We start from the raw sequence: 22483 nt of genomic DNA, 5'->3' as shown, positions 1-22483 counted from the left end.
AATGTTAATTTATTTTTGAGAGAGAGAGAGAGAGAGAGAGAGAGAGTGTGTGTGTGTGTGTGTGTGTGTGTGTGTGTGTGTGTGTGAGCGGGGGAGGGGCAGAGAGAGAGGGAGACACAGAATCCTGCTTTGGATTCAGGCTCCAGGCTGTCAGCACAGAGCCCAGCTCGAGCTCACGGACCGCGAAATCATGACCTGAGCGGAAGTCGGACGCTTAACCGACTGAGCCACCCAGGCACCCCGCATGTTTAGTGTTATAAGAAGCTGCCAAACCATTTTCCAGAGTTGGCCGAACCATTTTACATACCCAGCAGCAGTGTATGAACTATCCAGGTTCTCTGCCTGTGTGCTAGCATTTGGCATGATCGCTAGCTTTTATTTTGGCTATTCTGATAGGTATGAGGTGATGGCCCGTTGTGGTTTTCATTTGCATGTCCGTAATGGCAAATGGGACTGAGCCCCTTTTCGTGAACTTATTTGCCATCTGTAGATTGTCTTCAACGACATGTGTGTCCATGTCTTTGTCCATTTTCTGATTGGAGTGTTTGATTTTTTTTTTTTTTTTTTTTTAATGTTGCGTTACGAGAGTTCTTTATATGTTCTAGATACCGGTCCTTGGTCAGATATGTGCTTTGCAAATATTTTCTACCAGTGTGTAGCTTGTCTTTCCATCGTCTTTGCAGTCTTTTGCAGAACAAATATTTTTAATTTTGAAGAGGTCTGCTTTGTCAGTTTTTCTTATTTTGAGTCATGCTTTTAGTTTCGAGTCTAGGAACAAGTAAGGTTTTGACTCCTGCCTCTGCTAACCCACAAGTCTGATTGTGGAGAAAGAAGGCAGTGGGACAGGATGGACATCAGAGTGGTTCTGATGGTTCTGATGGTTCTTCCAGCTCCTGTCTGGTTTGGCCTCTGGTCTGTGTCCTGATGAGCGGGTTGTCCGGGTTATGGCCCCAGGGTAGACCTTGTCTTAGAAACACTATAAGATGTAATGGTGTGAAAAGAACAGTATTTCCAGAATCTCAGTTTCCAGAACCATTTATGATACCTCCTAACATAAGACCTTTTTGCACTTGAGATCTTCTGTCTGGAATACTCCTTTCTGCCCCACTCCCTGTCCCGTTATGTCCAGCTCACTCTCTGACATCCCCCTGTGCGGCCCTTCCCCACCTGTGAGGTCCCCCTGTGAGGCCTTTCCCCACCCCACATATCCCCCCGTGGGGTCCTTCCCCACCTCCCATGTCCCCCCCCCCCCCCGTGGGGTCCTTCCCCACCTCCCATGTCCCCCCCACCGCCACTGTGTGGCCCTTCCTCACCTGTGAGGTCCCCCTGTTGAGGCCCTTCCCCACCTCCCATGTTGCCCCACCCCATGCGGCCCTTCCCCACCTCCCATGTCCCTTCCTGTGGCCCTTCCCCACCTGTGAGGTCCCCCTGTGAGGCTCTTCCCCACCTCCCATGTCCCCCCCCTCCCCCCACACCTGCGGCCCTTCCTCAGAGCTCCCCTTCAGCTGTGTTGGCGTTGCGAGCAGACAGCTCTTTGCGCTGGCTCTCCTGAGCCTTGGAGCGTGTTGAGCAGTGTCCCTCTTGGCCTCTGCCTTCTGGATGCCAGTAGCTTTTCCCCTGTGCCCAGCGGGGACAGAAAATGTCTGCACACGTTGCCGCCTGTTCCCCGAGGTTCAGACGCACCCCGGTTGGGAGCCTTGGCTCCAGGCCCTCCACTCGGGGAGAGTCTGTCGTGGCCACGTCCTCACCTCAGCACCGTGCCCGTCACGCTGGTGTGCATCGATGTTCTGGAAGAGCGAGTGGACCAACTGCAGCCGCCGTCACGCAGCCCCTTGTATGGCAGCCTTGGAAATCCCACCCTGCCTGCAAGAGAACCAAGTTGTGAGTTTGAGCCCCAGAACCCTAGAGTCCTCTCCACACAGGTGAATACGGGCTTCCTCAACCTTCTCCCCGCTGACCCACATGAGGATGCCCCAGTCTTCCAGGTCCTGCCCGATGAGCGCCCACATCCTCCCTCAACGCCGCCAACGCAGGGGCCCTCACAGCCTCCGAGTCTGGACCTCCTTCTGAGACAAAGAGGACATCTCCGCAGGGGGACCCGGGCCTCCCGTAGGTGGCGTTTCGCAGGGCGCCACCGGAGACCCGATTCAGCCTTCACCTGCTGGGCCTCCTTTCCCCCCAGCCGGGCCCCGCTCCCTTTTCACGAGGTTGGGGAGGAAAGTCGGAGTCGGGGCTCGGTTTTGCTGTGCAAAGCACGTACCCGGGGGTAACGAGTTCAGAAAGTTCCCAGGGAGTGGCAGTAAGAGTAGTTCAGGGTGGGGCGCCTGGGTGGCGCAGTCGGTTAAGCGTCCGACTTCAGCCAGGTCACGATCTCGCGGTCCGTGAGTTCGAGCCCCGTGTCGGGCTCTGGGCTGATGGCTCAGAGCCTGGAGCCTGTTTCCGATTCTGTGTCTCCCTCCCTCTCTGCCCCTCCCCCGTTCATGCTCTGTCTCTCTCTGTCCCAAAAATAAATAAACGTTGAAAAAAAAAAGAGTAGTTCAGGGTATGTGCAGGTGTTTTCGGTTCTTCCCTCTGGACCTGGTAGTTCCGTTCCCTGAACGTGAATCCCAGAGCTGGCTTTGGCTTTGCAGAAAAGACGGCGGGGGGGGGGGGGGGGGGGAGTGGTTCGGGGGGGCGAGGCCAGGCAGCAGGTGGGGAGGGCAGAGCCCGGTCATGTCAGCCCCGGCTCCCTGCTGCCGCTTCGTGGGAAGGCTGACAGGGGCGCCCTGAGGACACGCAGCCCGGGGCGGCTGTGGAGGAGTAAGTGCTGGGGACCCGGCGGAAATGCCTCCCCGCTGCTCTGGGCAGGAAGCTCAATGTAGGGGGGGCGCCACTCCCCCCACCCCCCCCTCCCCCGGCCTCCAGAACGTCTTCATGATGGGCAATACCCGTGAACCTGATTTGATGAGGTGGACTGACAGCCCCAAGCTTCGGCCCCTGTCGCACAAAGCTTCCCCTCTGGGATTCACAGAAGGGACCCTGCTGGGTTCCCTCCTCTCCCACGCGGCCAAGACTCGGGTCGACCATTCCCGGGAGACCAGCCGTGACCGTCGGCGTCGGTACAGTTGTTGCTTTGAGAGGGACCAGCCTGGGACTGCAGGCCGAAGCCTTGATGCTAAATCAAGGCTGGTCGGCGGTGTCCTTGTGTGACGCAGCGTGGAGGAGAGTGGGAAGGGGTGTTCCAGCAAGGCCCTGGCGCTTGGGGCCAGGCGCTTCCGCGTGGGGCCGAGTGGTCTTGCCCATGGTAGGGCGTCTAGCGACATCCCTGAGCCCGCAGCACCAGGAGCACCCCCTCCCGGTTGTGACGGCCAAAAATGTCTCCCGACCTTGCCAGATGTCCCCTGGGGGGCAGTGTCACCGCCCTCCCGGAGGAGAACCACAGCCCCAGAGTAACAAACGTTCTGTTCAATTCTGGGGCCTTGTAAAGCTGTGGTCACTTGTTTGCTCCCAGTATCTGACGGCTCAAGCACAGGACAGAGAGTTAGAAAGAAGGCAGCGTTTCTCCACATTTTCCTCGGTTGACTCTTTGAACTTCACCGCGGGAGGCAGCATGACCTATTGGCTAAGCGTGTGGGTTTTCAGACACGTCTTCACCACGTGCCCTCTGGGCAGGTTGTTTACTTTTCCTGGGCTTCTATTTTTGTTATCTGTAACGTATAAATACTAATGCCTACCTAAGTTGAGGATTCAGCTAGATGTTGGATATATAAAATGCGAGGTTTGTTGTCTTGCCTTACGGTAGACATTCAAGGAATGACAGCAATTATCGTTGAGCGCTTACGAATGTACTCTCCATAAGTTTTAAGCAAATTGGATTTTTTTTTTCAAGTTAGCAATAACAGTTGCTGCTGCTCCTTAAAATAGTGATAGGAACAGCTAATTACCATGGAACGACAATGTAATTCACGAATACCGAGTCCCTGCTATATGCCAGGTACTATGGTAAACAGGGAATAAGAAAACTAATAAACTGTAGTCCCTGCCTTTAAATATCTCATATGTAGGTTTAGCTGTATATAAACGTGTCAGATCGGGTTCGTCAAAATGGAGCCATCGCTTACTGAAACGGCTCCACGTGAAATGGCCTCTGGCTTGGAATGGGGTATAACACTCATCTGTGTATATAAAGGGATCCCACTATGTTGTTCCTCAACTATTTCTCCTTTTCCAATAACTACTATTTTTTATTCAGGCTTTTATGATCCTGTGATTTAACCGCTGTCGTGCGCTCTTTTCTGCTCCCCCTTCCTACACGTTTAAGCTGATCTAAGTTCCCACTGCCGTGGTTTTATAAACCGAAAAAGGGATGCTTGTTTCAAGTGATGTGTTCACCGTAGAAATTTTGAAAAATACAGAACAGTGGAAAGGGTAATAAACTGTCCTCCTATTCCCACCATCAGAATGATTATGTAGCTAATGTCTTGATATCCGTCTTTCTAGTCTTTATGCCTGTGTATTATTTTTACATAGCTTATCATATCATAGTTTTCCTTTTTTCAATGAGGATATATCCAGAATGTATTTCCATATCTTTAAATTTTCTTCCAAGATAGTTTCTTAGCAGCAGGATGAATGTCATGGACCGACCCTGTGCTCTCCCACACGTCGCCCCTGGGCCAAGGAGAAAGCGAAAATGATTCATTGAGGAAGTGCTCTGGGGTGAAACAGCAAGACAGGCGGGGAGGTGGGAATTAGAAAGGAAGCAGCCAATCGGGGTGAAGCCCCGCAGCCCAATCCCATGGGGAGCTCTGGAGAATCAACTTCACCTTCATGTGGTCTCTGCCACCCGAAGGTAAAGGAGCTAAGCTTTCCTGCTCCTGGGTCAGTATTTAGTGGCTGTTGGCCTCCAGCAGGGTCAGGGAATGGTGTATGTGAGCTCCAAGCCACGTAAGGCCCGCTAAGAAAATGGATTCCAACTCACAGCAGCAATCCTGTGAGGGTAACAGGTGCAAATATTAGCACACAAATCTGATAAAAGGTAGGTTGCAGTAATCATTGTTACTGCGATTATTTCCTGCAAAGAATACTGCAGTAATTCCACTAGAAATAACTCCACAGTGAACATTTTTAGGCCCAAATCTATTTGATTGTTACCGTAGGATGGATCCATAACAAGGGTATCACTATTCTGACAGGTATATACGTTTTTAAGATGATGCATACCCAAATTGCTTTTTTAGGAAGTTGTTTTCTATTTTTCTTTAATCCATTTACACTAACAAGACCTACTGATCCATTTTTTGCTAGCAACAACCCAGAGAGCATTGATTTCTCATCTATGAATTGGGGACCTATAGACAACATCAGAGTTATTCTCAGGGTTCAGAAAAGTCATGTCCATGGAGCCTTGAGTACAGACTGAATAAATAATACCTCAAAATACGGTTTTTTGAAATGCGTCCAGATGCCGTTATAGATAAAAAGAATTTGCATTTTTTCAGAGTGTGTATCGATTCATGGTAGTTTTTATCATGTATTTTCACAATTACTAAAAGTATGATTAGTTGTGAAGTATCTGTAATACTTGTTGATGTCTAGAGAAGGTGCTACCTTGTTTTAAAGATTGAGAAGTACACTGGTCAATATCACTGTAACATCTTGGGTCCCCCCCCCCTTCCCCCCCCGGGCCCTTGTTGTCATTTAGGAAATCACCCATTTGAACTGTTGCATCTTAAAAATGTGTTACTGAGAAAGTCTGTAGGACTTGATACCGTAAGTGAAGCGGATTTAGTGACCTAAGACAACAGACCGAAAAACCTCTCTCGGAACCATTAAACGTTTTTTGGAACGTACCCACCTCTACTCCCATCATAACCGAATCCCTTCATTCTCTTATGGAGACATGGAAAACACACTTAGCGTGGTCTTACCCTGTCTTAAAATAATCTAAGGAAGTCTTACAGATACAGACGGGGCTATGTCAAGGCGGAAGTATTGTGTTTGACCCATTTTCTTAGCTTGATCATTGAGACTCTTTTAAGTAGCCACTGAAATAAAAACCAGAGACTATCTCAGGTCTTGAGCAAAGAGGAAGACCAGGGAAGAAGAGCCAACATTCACTGGGTACCACTCTGAGGTGGACCCTGTGCTAGTTACTGTCTGTCTCTGTTCGTGTTCACGGAATTTCCGCGACCGCCGTTGGAATTTGATTTGTAATAAACAGAGTGCAGAGGAGAAAGCTGAGATTGGTAAAGATTGTGACTTGCCTTGGATCTCTTGGTTAGTGGATGATAAAATTGGAATTTGAAACTTAGGTGAATTTCCCCTGACTCTTAGAGGAAAACGGAATAACCGTCTCATGATCTTGTATCCTGAGGGAGAGACAACGAACGAAGCCCCGGTTGCCTTCTTCCTTCTGGCCTCCCCCTTTTACCCCAAAAGGGATTTCAGAATGAATGATACCTGTACTAAAGGCATTTGGATGTCAGAGTGTACTTAACAAAATGTGTCTCTTCATTGAAGGAACCTTTTAGACATTGTTGCCGTACATTTCAGCTCTGAGAATTTTGCTCCTGAGCATTTTTAGGTTCCTCTTGGCTAAATTAATCAGTGTCATAGATCAACCGTGCACTTTGGAGTCTGATAAAAATTTAAGGAAAAAATCCGAAGAGGTCTGTAAGCCTCCCTCAGTAACCTGAAAGAACATTTTAAAACCACCAAGCTCTGTCACTTTGATCGGTTGGCATTTCCTGTTTCTTCCCTTAAGTTGTAAAGGTGCTGACTCATTCTGCTAACACTCTGTGTACTTCCCAAGGGTATCAAGATGCACTCTACAGTTTTGCTTGTTCATCCAATTTTCTATCTTAAGAGAACGTGGTAGGTATTAGGAAAATGAAGACAGGTTTTGATGGAATCTATTGCAATAATGTTTGCAGAAGTCTGAGAGGCCAGAATCCTCCTCTTGCATTTATAGGACCATATTTGAGCCTTAACCTCAATTATTGGTGCATGACAGCCACTGTCACTTTGCAGATACAGCCCTAATCACTGTGGGCCAACTCCTGAGGTGTCTAGAATGCCTCTTGCCAAACACCCTGAAGAGTTAGACCCTCGCCTGTTGGCAGAGTATTGGGGGCAGCATTGGGGCCTGACTGCTGGGCAGCACAGTCCTACGTAAGGCCACGTGGACGTCTCTGGCAGCCCAGCACTTTTCCTTCGCTCTTGGAAGACTCTGGGAAGCCCGGTCCAGAAAAACTGGCGGGAGGTGTTACAATTCCATACAATCTGATGTGCAGCTTTTCTCTATAGCCCTCGTAGAAGAAATGGTTGGTCCAAAGTCAAAACAATAAGGGGCCTTGGTTCTAAGAATCAAGAAACTACAAACACAGAAACCAGAAGGACATCTGCAGCTTCCCATTCCTTGAGAAATGTCAGCTTTCATGGAGAGGAGGGGCTGGTGGTTACCCCTTTCCACCTGAGATACCCTGGGGGACTCTCCTTGTCATGCTGGATGCCACTTGTTCACTCCAGGCACTCGCATTGTTTGGTTCCCACAAGCCATCAGGTTGGGTTTGATCCAGGAGACTAACTGCCTTCACAAGAGGGTGATCCATTTTGATTGTCCCAGCCCCGCTTGAAATGCCCATCTCTCCCCCCCCCCAGCCATCTTTCCTCACCCACTGTTCCTCCGTGGGCTCTGTGGCCACGCGGGGCAAACTAGTTCACAGGTAAGCGGTCTCTCTTTCATAATTTGAACTTTAACATTTGGATATAGTCCATGGAGTGCTGTCAGTAGATTCAGGTTTTTCCACATTGCCCGGGATGCTCAGTTTATTCGGAGTTTATTCGGTGAGGATACTCAGATGGTCTCTAAATACTCTCGCTCGCCAAGAGGAACCAGAGCTCCGTTGAGAAGTGGCTGATTCTACCTGGGGCAGGCAGGGTGCAGAATGGGCCTGCCGTATCTCGTCAAAGCAGAAAACAAGGAAGCTGTTGGGACTGTGAGGTCCTATGAAAGGCTCAGGTGCTCAACCTGACGAGGCTCATTTTGAGCATCAGAGAAAAAGAATACAATTTCAGTGGATCAAGATCCTTAGAATATGTTGAAAAACGTAAGTTCACAATTATACGAAGCAAACAAACAAGACCCCTCCTCTGGTCAGCTCTGAGATGCAGGGTAACCAATTCATCATTTAAAGAACAATCTAAGGGGTGAATCCAGCATTCATCCTGCCTTTGCTCTACAAGCTGAACCTCAGGATACCGAATTTGGAACGGAAAATTTCTTTTTATAGAAGTACCCAACTAATAAAGTTAGCACTACAATAGCATCATTTGGCAACCCCTAATGAAACAATGCACATAGACGATGATCACCAGCAGCTTCTAACCTCACAAAAAAGAGCCATGTGGCCACTTTCTCCTCCTGCTTACAACACTTCCCTGTGCAACATTCTTGCAAAAAAAAACAAAACAAAAAAAAAAACCTGATCAGCCTCTAGAGTAGAAGTGGCAAACCTTCTGTAAAGGGCCAGGCAGATGTTTCTGGCTTTGCTGGCCGAACAGTCCGTGTTGCAACTGGGCAACTCTTTTCAACTTGCTGCAGGAGCTCAGTGCAGCCATAGACAAAACGTGTGGCCAGCTCAGGCGCAGGAGTTTGCAGACCCCTGCTCTAGGTCTAACTGCAAAACTTACAGGAAGTACAGAAGACAGAGGAACCTGTTAAGCAGCGTCACACGAATGCCGTTAGCAAAATCGAGACTGTGGGGAGACTCTACCAAAGACCCCCGGTTTCTTCAACAAAAAAAAGTTCAGAGGAAAAAGTGAAAAATAAAGCAACTGGGGTTAAGATTTTTTAAAAGGCAAGAGATCTGTCAACCTGTTGTAATGTGTGGAGTTTATTTAGATCCCGATTCAAATAAACTATAAAAAAAAATTGAACACTGGCTAGATGTTAACATAATAGTCACTAATTTTTGAGTGGGACAGTGGTACTGTGTGTATATACACATATATTCCTTAGGTCTGGAGTATATGTTGAAGGTATTTTGAATACGATGATGTCCAGAATTGGCTTCAAAACAGTTGTCAATTTTAGAAGAAATAAAATAAGCCATGAGTTGATCACCATTTTCTCTGGCTGTTGGGTACTAGGGATTTACATTATTTTTCATATATTTGAAATCTTTCATGCTCTGAAGATTTTGATCCATACCTGTCATAAAAATATATTGCTTGAAACATATTTTAGAGAATGAGAAGGGATGGAATGCTTGCCGTTTATTAGATACCCCTGGGGCCTCCTAAAACAGATGTGAATCCTCTGGCTAAGAATGGGAGCCAGAAGAGTCTTCTAGTATTTCCCCCCCGAAACTGTTTGTGTACATCTTATTTGTTACGCTAAGTAGAGCTGACAGATCTCATATGATTTATCATTTGAGCTGACAGATACTATTTTATTTATCTTTTGCTCAGGTATTGTATGTAAGGTAGGTTTTCTTTTGTAAAAAAAAAAAAAAAACAAAAAAACAAAACAAAAAACCTGTTAGGTTGAAAATAAGCTTCGTGTTCTGTGACCGGCTGGGTGAATCTGCCATTGCTTAATCAGGGAGCACTCATTCACTGCAGGGGTCTGGCTACAAGTGCTTTTTCACAGCCTGGAGAAGTGATGTAAGAGGTGGTGACCAGTGGGAACCAGTAGACCATGCAGCTGGGCACGTAGGAAACCCACACCCAGCCCCTAGAGGTGGTCACTGCATAGGCCAGATGCTTGCCATGGGAATGAGGGCCCAGGGTCCTATTCATTTTCCTTTTTCCTGAGAACAGCTCTAAATCTAGATTGTAGGTGATACCTTCTAACTCACAGTTGCTTAAAATACTTTCAAAGTGCCTTTTATTCCGCACCAAACACTGGAACAGCTGGATTAGTCCCACGAGTCAACCTTTGACTTAGTGACGACCGCCGGGAAGGCCCTACGTAAAACCCTGCGGACATGCAGGCCCGTGGCCCTGCTTTCTGTGAGCTTCCGGTCTCGTGGGGGGTGGGGGGCCTACTTGGAAAACAAAATGAAAGGTGCGGATAGGAAATCCTGTGGAAATTCAGAGAAGGGGGAGAACAGACCCATCTGGGGCAATCAGGGGAAGCCTCCCACAGGCCACGGAAGGAGTTGGGGGTGGGGGGCGATGGCTGTCACCAGGTGGAGAGCAAGGAAGAGAAGAAAGACATGAGCATGGGCAAGGCCGAGGCCAAGACCTTTAAGAGGAAAGCTGGTGGATTTCACCGCCCAGTGGCTTCTCCATAATCCGCCTACAGAGGATTTTTCAGGCCAAGGTAATGTTCTGAACAGTCAGGTGACCATAGGCGGCAAATAGATGAGAATATGGCACTGACACTGTGCAGGGGGTTGGGGAATCGAGGTGCAGATATGAACATCGCCAGTGTGGACGTGATGGTCGAAGCCACGGCGTCTGTGGACGGTCGGTTTCTCTGATGTCCACCCCTACTCGGGGAGACCTTGCTGCATGTACGGATGCACAATGAGTCCGGCATTTGCAAAACCAGCTTATTATTTACTTTGCTCGGTCTCACTTAAAGCTCAAAGCAGTACCCAATTGCAGTAAAACCTTGGTTTGCGACCATAATTCATTCCAGATACCTGCCTGTGATCCAAGGCACTCGTATATCAAAGCAAATTTCGCGAACCATTGGCTCAGCTGTGCTCACGTGACATTCAGCATCACGTACTCCTCGGATTGCGAGACATGGCGCGTTTATCAAGTTACAATTTATTAGAAATGTTTGCTCGTCTTGTGGAACTCTCGCAGAACCAGTTATTCACTACCCACGGTTTTACTGTAGTTTCAAAACATCCCTGACCCTGGAAAGGAAAGACTTGGAGTGAGAGAAACTAGAAGTAGGTGGGAAAAGAGAAGCCCACATTTGAAATGGTATGGCTGGGCCGTTGGCTTTAGTTATAGGTTTATGATCTCCCTCTAAAGATGGCCTAAACCAGACTCTTGGTTTTTTTGTTGTGTCGTGTTGTGTTGTCTTTAGTGTTATGAAAAGAGTACTCAAGAAGTGGAAACATTTAAACAGATTTCTGACCTTCCATACCGATGCTATGGAATACATTTGAGCTACAGCTTTATTCTTTCTCCCTTACTTGAAAGCTTCCAGTGTAATTTCTCTTACAAATAAACAGGAGGTTACTGTGTTCCTTCCATAAGGAGACGCTGCTTGTCGTAGAGAGTAAGCATTTTACAGCCTGATTAAGTTCAGCGGTTAGTTCATGTAAAAGATGGTCTATTTGGACATGAATCTCTATCAGCTAAGAATTTTATAAGCCAAAGTGATTTATGGGTCAGCACCTCCTCTCCTGGCTACTGAACTTTGGAGAGGAGTGAAAACTCAGTCTCAGACGTGTACGTAAGCCAGGTGAGCTTAAACGAGGGAGCATTTAGCCTCAGAAACTGAGGCCAAGAGGAAGTTATGCCCAGAACATCAATCAAAAATAGCTCTCATTCCAAGTCCTGCACAGCTCTGACACTGTCCCGGGACACTGTTATGAAACCGCACATAGACATCTCTCAAAAACGTCCCGAGTCCCAGAAACCCAAGAAAAACACTCATGGCAGCCGCCCCCCACTTCATAATGAAGCTCTTCTTCCAGCAGAAAGTCATAACCAAGCAAAATTCTGCCGAATAAGATGGCTATTTATTTGGGAGACTATCCTTGCTGACTCCAAGGCATTGGAGCCGTTAAATATTTTTCTCCCTTACTGATCCTTTCTACCTGTTTTACAACCGTCTACATAAATTGTAATATGCGGGCAAATCAACTTTAAGCTACCAGAGGCAAAAGCAATTTGAGGTCCTTGATGAGTGTGCAGATTCAAATATTTATTCAAGCCTTTGCCAATCCGGGAGGATTTCTTTGGGAGGCTTGGGGAGTAGAGATTAGGCATACTGAAGGTAACGTCAGAATTAGACTATAACGGAAGAGTCAACAATTGTGATTGATGAAGTTGGTGCCAGTCACGAGATTTGACCATTTGTGACAAAGAGTGTACAGATCATGGTGTACTTGGAAAGGCTTTGCGGCATATTAAGTTTTAAAGAGGAGATTTTTGGGGCACCTGGGTGGCTCAGTCGGTTAAGGGTCCGACTTCGGCTCGGGTCACGATCTTGTGGTTTGTGGGTTCGAGCCCCACGTCAGGCTCTGTGCTGACAGCTCAGAGCCTGGAGCCTGCTTCAGATTCTATTTCTCCCTCTCTCTGTGCCCCTCCCCTGCTTTCTTTCTCTCTCTCTCTCTCTCTCTCTCTTTCTCTCAAAAATAAAATTAAAAGAACAATTAAAAAAATAAAGAGATTTATTTCCAGAAAGAAGGCAGGGAGGGAGGACAGGAGGACACAGTGTCTAATTTTTAGATGAAATGAGTAAAGCCTCCGTAGTCAGCATTTGGAAGCTCTCCAGCGTCCAACAGGCTGAGAGAAACTCAGGGGATTGTCATGGCATTAGAGCCAGTCCTAGGTGCCAAAGTCAAAATAGGCCACGCTGGCCATAGGAAAGCCCCAAGTAGGAGCGTATGTAGGTCGCTTACATGTTTTGAATTTAGACAGGCTGTCTTAACACAATTATTTTACAATTAAGCCCTGGAGAAACTCTCAAGTGTTCCACATTTTTAAAAACATGATTGTTTCACAATATATGAGAAAATTGCAACATCCCCTCGAATGATGGTCTTAGTGGTTCACCTCGTGGGCCTGGGTGAGGTTTGGGGGTGCAGGTGCCGAAGTCTGCTTTTTGATGGCAGTCCTGTCCCCAGCCCAGTGAATTTCACTCTCCTTGGAAAGTGTTCGGAGCTCACAGGCTCAGGACTAAACACGATCACTGTCGTAGGCACATTCAGTAGACATTATTTTGATGCAATAAAAAACAATTAGCAAAAATAGAAAGTATATAAGCCATCAGGTTTAACCCCACATGTATTTATTGAACATCTACTATGTCCTGGAGTGGGAAGCAAGGACAGATGCGTCCAAAGGAAGACAAGGAAATACCCAATGCCAGCTCTGCCTAACGCTCCAGGGACCCTCTGTCTGGAGCACACAGACCTTATTCCCCTCCACTCCAAGGCCTCCATCTCCTAAAAGGCCCCCCTCTCTTTCTTGTTCTCTGCAGACATCCCCAACCTCTCACACGTAAATGCACGTGACAGGAGGACAGATTGGCTTCACGGCCAGCTTGGGTCTCCAAGGCAGGAATCAAATTAGCCACATCCCAAATTCTGCTTTTGTTTGGCCGACTTCCTCTGTTAAGTCCTCATTTAAAATGAAAGTATTTGCTTTTCCATAAACACATGTAAATTTCCTACCTCTTACTTGTCACAGCCAAAGGGAGCTCAGTAAGTGGTAATCAAGGAAGAACTCGTATTTCCAATAAATCGCTGTAATTGAGAGTATCTGTGTAAACAGTGCCATTCTCACAGTTGATATATTTACCAATTGTTCTGCCTTATTGTAGATTTAAGGGTGTCACTTAAATTTGTTTTTATTTCTAAGTGTTTATTTATTTTGAGAGAGAGAGAGAGAGAGAGAGAGAGAGAGAGAGAACGTGAGCAGGGGAGGGACAGAGAGAGGGAGAGAGAGAATCCCAAGCAGGCTCTGTCAGCACAGAGCCCGACGTGGGGTTCGATCTTACAAACCATGAGATCATGACCTAAGCCAAGATCAAGAGTTGGACACTTAACCCACTGAGCTACCCAGGTGCCCCATAAACTTATTTTAATTAGCAATCCTTTAAAAAATAGCATGCGTATGGTAAAAAACAAACAAACAATAATAATAATAATAAACAAAAATTTAAAAAATTAAAACAAGGACATATGGTTATAAAGTAATCATAGTGACCCGAGGGATTCACTCCCTTTTTTAAACCCTCCCGTGGTTTCTTGTGACTTTGTTTTTTTTTTAATATAAAATTTATTGTCAAATTGGTTTCCATACAACACCCGGTGCTCATCCCAACAGGTGCCCTCCTCAATGCCCATCACCTCTTGTGACCGTAGAATGAAATCCAAGAGCCATACATCCTAGGGTCTACGGGCCTTTGGGGATGGGGGCCCTCTTCCTCCTCACGTCCCCCCTGAACTCTCTCCTGCATGGCCGTGCGCTGGTGGGGGGTGGGGCATGCTTCTGTCTCATTCAGGACTCCCCTCACACACGTCCCCTCAGCTGAGGTGTCTTCCGTGACCCATCTCCTGTCGTCCCCAGCTTGTCCTCCGTTTGCGTGCACACTGTGTTTTATCACCACGGCCCTGATCTCTCTCTGAAGTTACCGCCTACTGGTTTCTTTTCTGTCTCCCCTCTGGAAAGGAAACTCCAGGAAGGCCGGGGTCTCGTCCGTCGTTTCTAGTTGTTTGCCCAGTGCTTCAAAAAGGGCCTGGCATGCCGTAGTTCTTGATTAAATACTGCGTCCGTTGGATGAAGGGTGGTTGTCCGATTGGTGTCTGGCACATAGTTGGGAACCTGCCAGATGGGGGCTCCCTCCCTCCCCCTGCCCTTCCTCCCCCTAACAAAATACAGCAGCAACTGATTTCAGCGACACTCTTCGTATTTCAGGTAAATTAACAGGGCACTCCGTCATACGGGGTGTAATAAATCCTACCTGGTTGAGTCCAAAGTAGTCCCCCCAAAAGCGATCACTTAGGAAGTCACATATCGTTTCGATCTTGTTTTTCAGGTTGTCCTTGCCGGAAGGAACCATGAACTGGCGTTTTCCCTTCTTTCTTGTGGCCACAGTGACTTTGCCGTCTGTGTGCTCCCAGTTCAACCCCCTGTCTCTGGAGGAGCTAGGCTCCGACACAGGAATCCAGGTTTTCAATCAGATCATCAAATCCCGGCCTCTTGACAACGTGGTCGTGTCCCCCCATGGGATTGCGTCCGTCCTGGGGATGCTTCAGCTGGGAGCCGACGGCAGGACTAAGAAGCAGCTCACCACGGTGATGAGATACGGCGTGAACGGTGCGTGCACTCCGGGCGGGGGCGGGGGGGGGGGCCCTCAAGGGAGTCGTGCCTCTGGAGGGGTTTCGCTGGTAACGTTCTGGGACTTCGGGCTGTCTCCTCTAAAGGACGGATGTTAGCAGTGCTAGCAGTTAGGAGAACTGGATTCTGGTCTCTTCTCTAGCCCTGGGGCTTTGGGTCAGTCACGTGATCTCTCCGTGCCCTAGTGTACTTCATCTCTAAAAAGAAGGCTTCCCACCTGCCCCGCCTCCACGGTGCCTCGGGCTAAACCTCACGGTGGTGAGCTGGGGAAGTGGGTGGCTGTGGCCGTGGAGGGCAGCACAGGGGAGCCTCGTAGCGATGGCACCTTTCTGGGTCTTAACTGTGCCGGTGACCACATGAATCTCAGTGAGTGACAGCCGTGCAGAGAGCGACACACGCACACACAGGTGCCGGGAACGTAGAACACATGTGGTGTGTATGGGCTGGGTGCACCGTACCCACGGCAGTTTCCAGGTCGTGATGCGGTGCCGTAGCCACACGGGCTGCTACCAGTGGGGGAGACTGATCGAAAAGGCCCATGGGACCATCCTGTCCATTGTTTTGCAACTTCCTCTGAATCTGTCAGTTTTTCAGAATAAAAAAAAGGGAAGGAATTTTTGTCAGTAAAGCCCGATGGAAAAGGTTTGAATTGCTTTGAATTACCCACATCGACGTAAGCGTCTCTGTCTCCCAGCCCTGTGGCCTTGTCGCTCCAGTTCACATATCCTCCCCCAGAGCCCACCCTCCACCAGCCTCTGGGGCGGGTGCCGTGTGTGAGGGAGCAGAAGGGGCCCGGAGCCCTTCTAGGTCACCGTGCACCATGACCTCGAGCCAGTCGCTTTGCATGTGGAAGTCTTCCTTACTATTTTGGAGAACGAGGGAGCGTCCCTTTCCCTGTTCTTCCACTCCTGTCAGCCATAAAGTTCTAGGACTCTTGACTGCATTGACGCCTGAGACTTGGAGAGGAAGGCAAGCTGGGGTCAGGGGTCAAGCGCTCCGTGCCTCCCTCCGTCCCCGTCCCCCCCCCCCCCGCCCCCCTCCGCCCTCAGTTGGCTGTTGTGTTCAATGTAGCCTCCGAGCTGCCAGCACCAAATGCTGGGACACCCTGCTCTATTTACGTGGCCTTCAATTTTGCATGAGTCTGCAGTCTGATCACCTGTCGGAAGCATGGCAGGGCTTAATACTTGGAACGCTCCCAGTTCTGCCGCTTGCTTGGAAGTTCAGCAAACTCTTGGTGATTTATAGCTTCGTGGCGAATCACCGCTTGAATTTATGGCCGTTAACCAGGGCCATCCAGACCCTGTCAGCCAGTACCCTTCCAAGGCAGCGACTGGATTTCTGTCGTTTGTGTTAATGCTGAGCCACATTCGTTTTAAGCGATATTTCTCAAGTTCTTGCCGATGTTGCTTGGTGGTGTCCTTCTCCCACCCTCACCTTCTCCCAAATCACTAGCAGTTAGTTGTGTTATAGAACGTGTTTTCGGTGGCAGGACGAACTCTTTCAGGGGAGCCTGAGTGGTTTTCCAGGCCCTAGTTCGGGCTCAGCCCCTGAGAACTCAGGTGTCCTCTTAGTGAGGACAGAGGCAGAATGGTTTGAGGCAGTGGAGTGAAATCTACACCCGTCTTTTCCTGGCCGGAGATCGGGGCGTGTGCAGGAGGCAGTGTGGCCAGAAGGGACGGGCTCTGGGACTTGTCCTCTGCTCTTCCCTTACCGATGAAGTAGGCCCGCTCACTCCCGCCGGGCCTGCCCCACAGAACAGCGCGCAGGGTGGGGTCATGAGAGGCCAAACAAGGAGCCAGAGGGTTGCCTCCTTGTGCACCATGGCAGACTTCCCTTACCCTTATTTAAGGGATCTGGAGACGAGACCCTCTGAGCGTGTGACACATCAGCTCTCCAGGAGACTGTCACCGTGACCCTGCAGGCTGTTTTAGGACGGTGTCATTTTGAAAGGACCCCAAGCGAGGAACCCAAGGCTCTGTAATTTGAGCTCCCTCTAGAACTCGCACATTTCATCCTTATAATTTACTTGCTTCTTTTCCATGCTCTGAAACCAAATGGAGCATGTGTGAATGGCTCGTGTAAGATAAAGCTTACATTGCCACAAAATTAATCCCCTTGCTTTTTGAGCTTGATATCAAGTAAAAATCACACTATTCTTGGATGGTGGCACATGACAATTTTTTGTAGTCTTTCTTTTTTTTTTTTTTTTTTTAATTTTTTTTTTTTCAACGTTTATTTATTTTTGGGACAGAGAAGGACAGAGCATGAACAGGGGAGGGGCAGAGAGAGAGGGAGACACAGAATCGGAAACAGGCTCCAGCCTCTGAGCCATCAGCCCAGAGCCCGACGCGGGGCTCGAACTCACGGACCGCGAGATCGTGACCTGGCTGAAGTCGGACGCCTAACCGACTGCGCCACCCAGGCGCCCCTTTTTGTAGTCTTTCTAATGCTTATTTTATTCATTTTTTTTTTTTTTCCAAAATAGAAAAACGAGATCGCATTGTTAAATCTTTGGCAGGAAAGGAAATAGCACTAAAGATAGTTAAGAAAGAAAAAGAGAATGAATTAGTAAGATCCCTTGGATTTATTCCCCCATGGTGGAAGATTGCTTGGATTTATTCCCCCATGGCTACATAAAGAAGAACTTGCCAGTCTTCCTATTGACCTGGCACCAGAAAAGTCTCTCCCAGGAGGACCAAGTGTATGTGGGGAAGGTGTTGAGATGTCTCAAATATGCTGTTTTGATGGTGGAAGCACCACTGATTTTTAAGAACTGCTAATAATTTTACCCTCCTTCCCCTTTTCTTAACACACGGCCACTGAGAAAGCAAAAGACATAGTCTCTTGCTGCTGAGGCTTATCTTGTCTGTACTGTTGTTGGTTGCCATACAAAGAAAGAGATCTTAAACAAAAACGTAGCTTGTCGAAAGTCTTGTGGAAACGTGGCTACATCTTCCCACTTCCCCTCCAGGAGTCGGTAAAGTGTTAAAGAAGATCAACAAAGCCATCGTCTCCAAGAAGAATAAAGACATTGTGACGGTGGCCAATGCAGTGTTTGTGAAGAACGGCTCTAAAATGGAAGTGCCTTTCGTTACGAGGAACAAGGACGTGTTTCAGTGCGAAGTCCAGAACGTGGACTTTGACGATCCAGCCTCTGCCTGTGACTCCATCAACGTGTGGGTTAGAAACGAAACCAGGGGTGAGTGGCCTCAATTCCCTGGGAACCACTGGGTGCCATTTTATACTTTGTGAGTGAAAGCGTGCGTTGGGCTCCTAAGATTCTAGCTGGTGTCTGCCTGCCCCATGGTCCTCCCATCGCGAAACACCTGGACCCAGCCGGCTGGTCTGTCTTTCCTCTCTTAGGAGGTGCCCTGACTCCGTCCACCTTCCTTACCCTTTCTTGGTGCCACAACTCACGGTACTCTCTGGGGTCTTTCTCCCTGTGGCAGGGGCTACAGAGCAGAGTCCAGCCCCACGGACTCTCCTCTGTCCCCCCTGCGTCGCCTCTCCAGAGGCCTCGCCCGCAGGCCCTGGCCTGTTCTGAAGGTTCAGTCGCTCAGTCCTTCCCACTTTCGCATCTGTTGTTCCCGTTGCCTGGAATGCCCCTCTCCCCCTGTGAGGTTCGAGACTGACCTCTCTCCTTGCTTCCCTTGCTTCTCTCTCTCGCTGCCGTCGCCTCCAGGAAGTCGGTGCCTCGTCTCTGCTTACCATTGGCATACGAGTCTGCGTTTTCTAAGCCCCTTCATTATAGCACTTTCCACGCTGTATAATGATTGCTTGTTTGCGTGCATTTCTCCTCTCATTAAGCTGAGGAAATGTCTAACGTGGGTGTTTTAAACCTGTTAATTTGTAAACTGGAGGTCTAGGTGGAAATGTTCTGGAGTAGAGATGGGTCCAGATCAACAGGACATTAAGGCTGCAAATCTAGATTGGGGAACCTGTTTTTCATAGGAGGGAGAGGTAAGGTCGCAAGAGTGGAAGCGGGAAAGTCTCGGTAGTCCCAACGACTCCATTGTGGCCCAAAGACAGAACGTGAGGAAACTCTGGCTTCTTGGGTCCTGTTTCCCAGCGTGTGGTTCCTAGGGTGCCTGTGTCAGAATTACCCAGGGCATTTGTTTAGAATGCAGGTCACTGGACCCCCCACTTCCTGTATCAGAATCTCCGAGGGAGGGGCCGAACATTCTGCATCAAAACGAATGCTCCCCCAGTCTGCCTCCACCACCCATGACCAGGCTCGTATACGTGAATGTCCGAGGGCGTGGGACAGACTTGCAAAGAGATGGACCGGGAGTGCCCCGAGGGTGGAGGAACCAGAACTGGTTTTGATAAATCCACAGCATTCCTTCTCAGTAGGCTCTTGGACAGTGCAATCCGGGCACCCTTCCTAAAACCGCAAAACGATCAGGACACCTGCAAATGTGAAGGGTCTGGTGGTTCTTTCTGGGCCCAGAGGCCTAAGAACAGTGGCAGGAAGTTGCTGGCACTCAGAGCCAGGTGGCTGGATGACCGTGGCCTGTGAGTGGCTTCTGCCAGCCTTCTTCTTTACCAACTGCACTGGTCATGGGAAGGCACATTAGCGTGCTGCTTAACAGTGTTCAAGCTCCTTGGACACACGTTGACTCAGTTGCTCACTGCCTCTGGGGAGGGCGGGGGGGGACGTGGTGAGCCCCTGCAGTGCTTTTTCCACCTGGCCGACCTCTTGGTAAACAAGGATTTTGACTCTTCACTTCACCATCCTGCCGCGAGATTCGTAGCTCGTCTAACCTATGCACAAGTACACAGACACTTCTAAAAATTAATATAATGCCAAACTGTAATACAAGGAAAAACAAAACTCATTTATGTATGTGGTTCAGCAGGTGGGCTCTTGAGTCACAAGTACACCCGAGCACATAACAGCGAAGCAGTCGTAGTCTTAGAGTAATTGTGAACGGATGGCTACGAAAACAGGCAGAGACAGGCGTGGGGTGCTGGTGATGTGAAAACCACGAGCTGCCCTCCTGTGTTTCTGAAGCGAGTTCTTTCCTAAAACGGTGCGGTACTCTCGGTAAATTTCAGAACAAAACAAGAACAGCTTCCACTCACTTTGCTTTGCACCGTAGTCACCTACCCGGAAAATTTGGTGTACGTTCAAAATGTGCCACAAAACAGATAACTTTGTGTTTACAGGGGAAGAAGAGTGAGGTTCTGGGCCCAGATGATGGTAAGCCAGTTTCTTGCCAGTGTGACTATCCAGTGGGGCGTCTGAAAACTATACGGGAAGCAGGACATTTCTCTAGCGTGTGGGACTGTTGTGAACATTGCAGGGCAAGTAACCTCTCGGGCCACCTGTCAGTCCACTGAAAACTCTCCTACAAATTTCCACACGGCCCCTGAGGTGATCTGCCTCACTGAGAGGCACTTACCTACCTGGGAGAACCCAGAATCCTGGAGATCGAACGTTCCATGTGCAGAAGACTGCCCAGTCCGTCCCATAGAGGTGACGATTCCTGCCCCCTGCGGAGTGGGAGAGCCAGGCGGGAAGGTTCTTTCCGCTGTGATAGGGTGCTGACCCCGCCAGGGCCACCCTGCCCTCTCCAGCCTCTCTTCCACAGGCTCTGTGCTCCGGCCATGCACGCTTCCTTCCCGTCCAGCCCCCAGCTCACCGTGCTCTCTCCTGTCACAGCCCCCACCGCTGCATCCGGCCACGTGGGATACTGTTCTCCCCGCCTGTCCCTTGTTAACGCCTGTCCATTTTCACACTTGTCACGTGCACGGCATGATAGTTAAAAGCAAGGCGCCGAGTTTGAATGTCAGTTCTGCCACTTACTAGCTGTGCAACCTTGGGCATGTTACTTAACCTCCCTGTGCCTCAGAATCCTCATCTGTAAAATGGAGATACGACGGTGATACCTACTAAAACAGTTACATCGACACTAAGGTTTTTGTGGGAACGTTAAGTAATATGACAAGGCATTTAGCCGAGTGCCTTGCACTTAACAAACGTTCAACAAGCGTAAGCTGTTTCTATAGCCATTACTTGGTCAGCTTCTTCAAGGAACCCATCCCTAACCTCGCTGACCAGATCCGATCCCCCTCTCGTATGGCCTCACTTCTACTTCGAGGTGTTTCTTCCTGTTGCATACACTTTTCCGAGCCATTTCTGCCAGCCTCCATCCACCTCTGTCTTCTCCGTAGCTTTTTGAAGGCGGGGCTCATTTTTGTTTGTTTTCTTACCTAGAAGAGCACTTGGCACATGGCAGGTGGGCATCCAGGAGTGGATGGAGGGGTGGTGCTTCGACGGATGGGTGGGTGGGTAGGTGGGTGGCTGTGTGGCCGAGTAGGCGCATGGGTGGGTGGCCGGGTGATGCACGTTCACCGTGTGCAGTTAGCGATGGCAAGCCCCTCGTGGGCCTCCTTCTAACCATGCGTTCCTTACCTTTTTATCGTTGCTTAATATTTCTTCATGCCCCCGTATTGTATCTTAGTCCTACAGGTGGCAGTCAGAGGCTTTATTTACCATAATGACCACAAAAAGGGCTGAGGAGACTTCTTTTTAAAAAAAAATTTTTTTTTCAACGTTTATTTATTTTTGGGACAGAGAGAGACAGAGCATGAACGGGGGAGGGGCAGAGAGAGAGGGAGACACAGAATCGGAAACAGGCTCCAGGCTCTGAGCCATCAGCCCAGAGCCCGACGCGGGGCTCGAACTCACGGACCGCGAGATCGTGACCTGGCTGAAGTCGGACGCCCAACCGACTGCGCCACCCAGGCGCCCCATGAGGAGACTTCTTTAGACACGTATTGAGCACTGATCGTGTGCCGAACGCAGAGCTAGGCTCGATTCTTTTAACAAAATGTATTTGTTGTTTCGAGAGTGAGAGAGAGCACGTGCAAGTGGGAGAGGGACAGGGAGTGAGAGAATCCCAAGCAGGCTCTGTATCGTCAGCGCAGAGCCCGACGCAGGGCCTGAACCCACAGACTGCGAGATCATGACCTGAGCCAAGGTCTGATTGTCCACCGACTGAGCCACCCGGGTGCCCTGAGCCAGGCTTGATGTTTCAAAAGTGAACGACAGGGTCCTTGCTGTGGCGCACTTGATGGTTCAGCTCGGGGAGAGAGACACGTTAAATTCGGCCGGCACAAAATACCTCGGGTATGGCAGCAGCGAGTGTTGAGCTTTATGGAAACTCCTGGGAGTTGGGGAGGAGGGTCAGAGGACATTTACTACAGGTAGAGAGGGAGCTGTGTCTTGGGAGAGGGGTTGGACTGGGTGATGTTCCCAGCAAAGGCAAGACACAGCCCTCACTGTCAGGAGCTCTAAGGTGCTTGCAGCGGCTGAAGCACAGAGCTCTAACTTCCTTCCCACGAGACGGAGGCCGCCCTTGCGTCGAATGATGGCCGTTCATGGCCTGTGTATCTTCCTTCAGGTCCTGACTTAGCGTTGGTGCCCCCTTGTGTAAGAAAGGAGTCGTGATGAAAC

General features: G+C 49.2%; 1 protein-coding gene across 2 annotated transcripts in view; it reads left to right on the top strand.

Annotated features, from left to right (window-relative positions):
- SERPINE2 (serpin family E member 2) overlaps positions 1-22483 on the top strand; it is a 62758-nt gene that overhangs the window by 21805 nt on the left and 18470 nt on the right. For both annotated transcript variants that reach the window (XM_045481464.1, XM_045481463.1), the window contains exons 2-3: positions 14720-15000; positions 17993-18220. In XM_045481464.1, the coding sequence (XP_045337420.1) occupies positions 14742-15000; positions 17993-18220 (487 nt within the window). In that variant the 5' untranslated portion in view covers positions 14720-14741. The remainder of the gene's footprint in view (positions 1-14719; positions 15001-17992; positions 18221-22483) is intronic.

The sequence above is a fragment of the Leopardus geoffroyi genome, chromosome C1 (assembly GCF_018350155.1).
Source record: "Leopardus geoffroyi isolate Oge1 chromosome C1, O.geoffroyi_Oge1_pat1.0, whole genome shotgun sequence".
NCBI classification, from domain to species: domain Eukaryota; kingdom Metazoa; phylum Chordata; class Mammalia; order Carnivora; family Felidae; genus Leopardus; species Leopardus geoffroyi.
The sequence above is the reverse complement of the archived record's forward strand: the minus strand, read 5'-3'. Positions and strand labels throughout refer to the sequence as shown.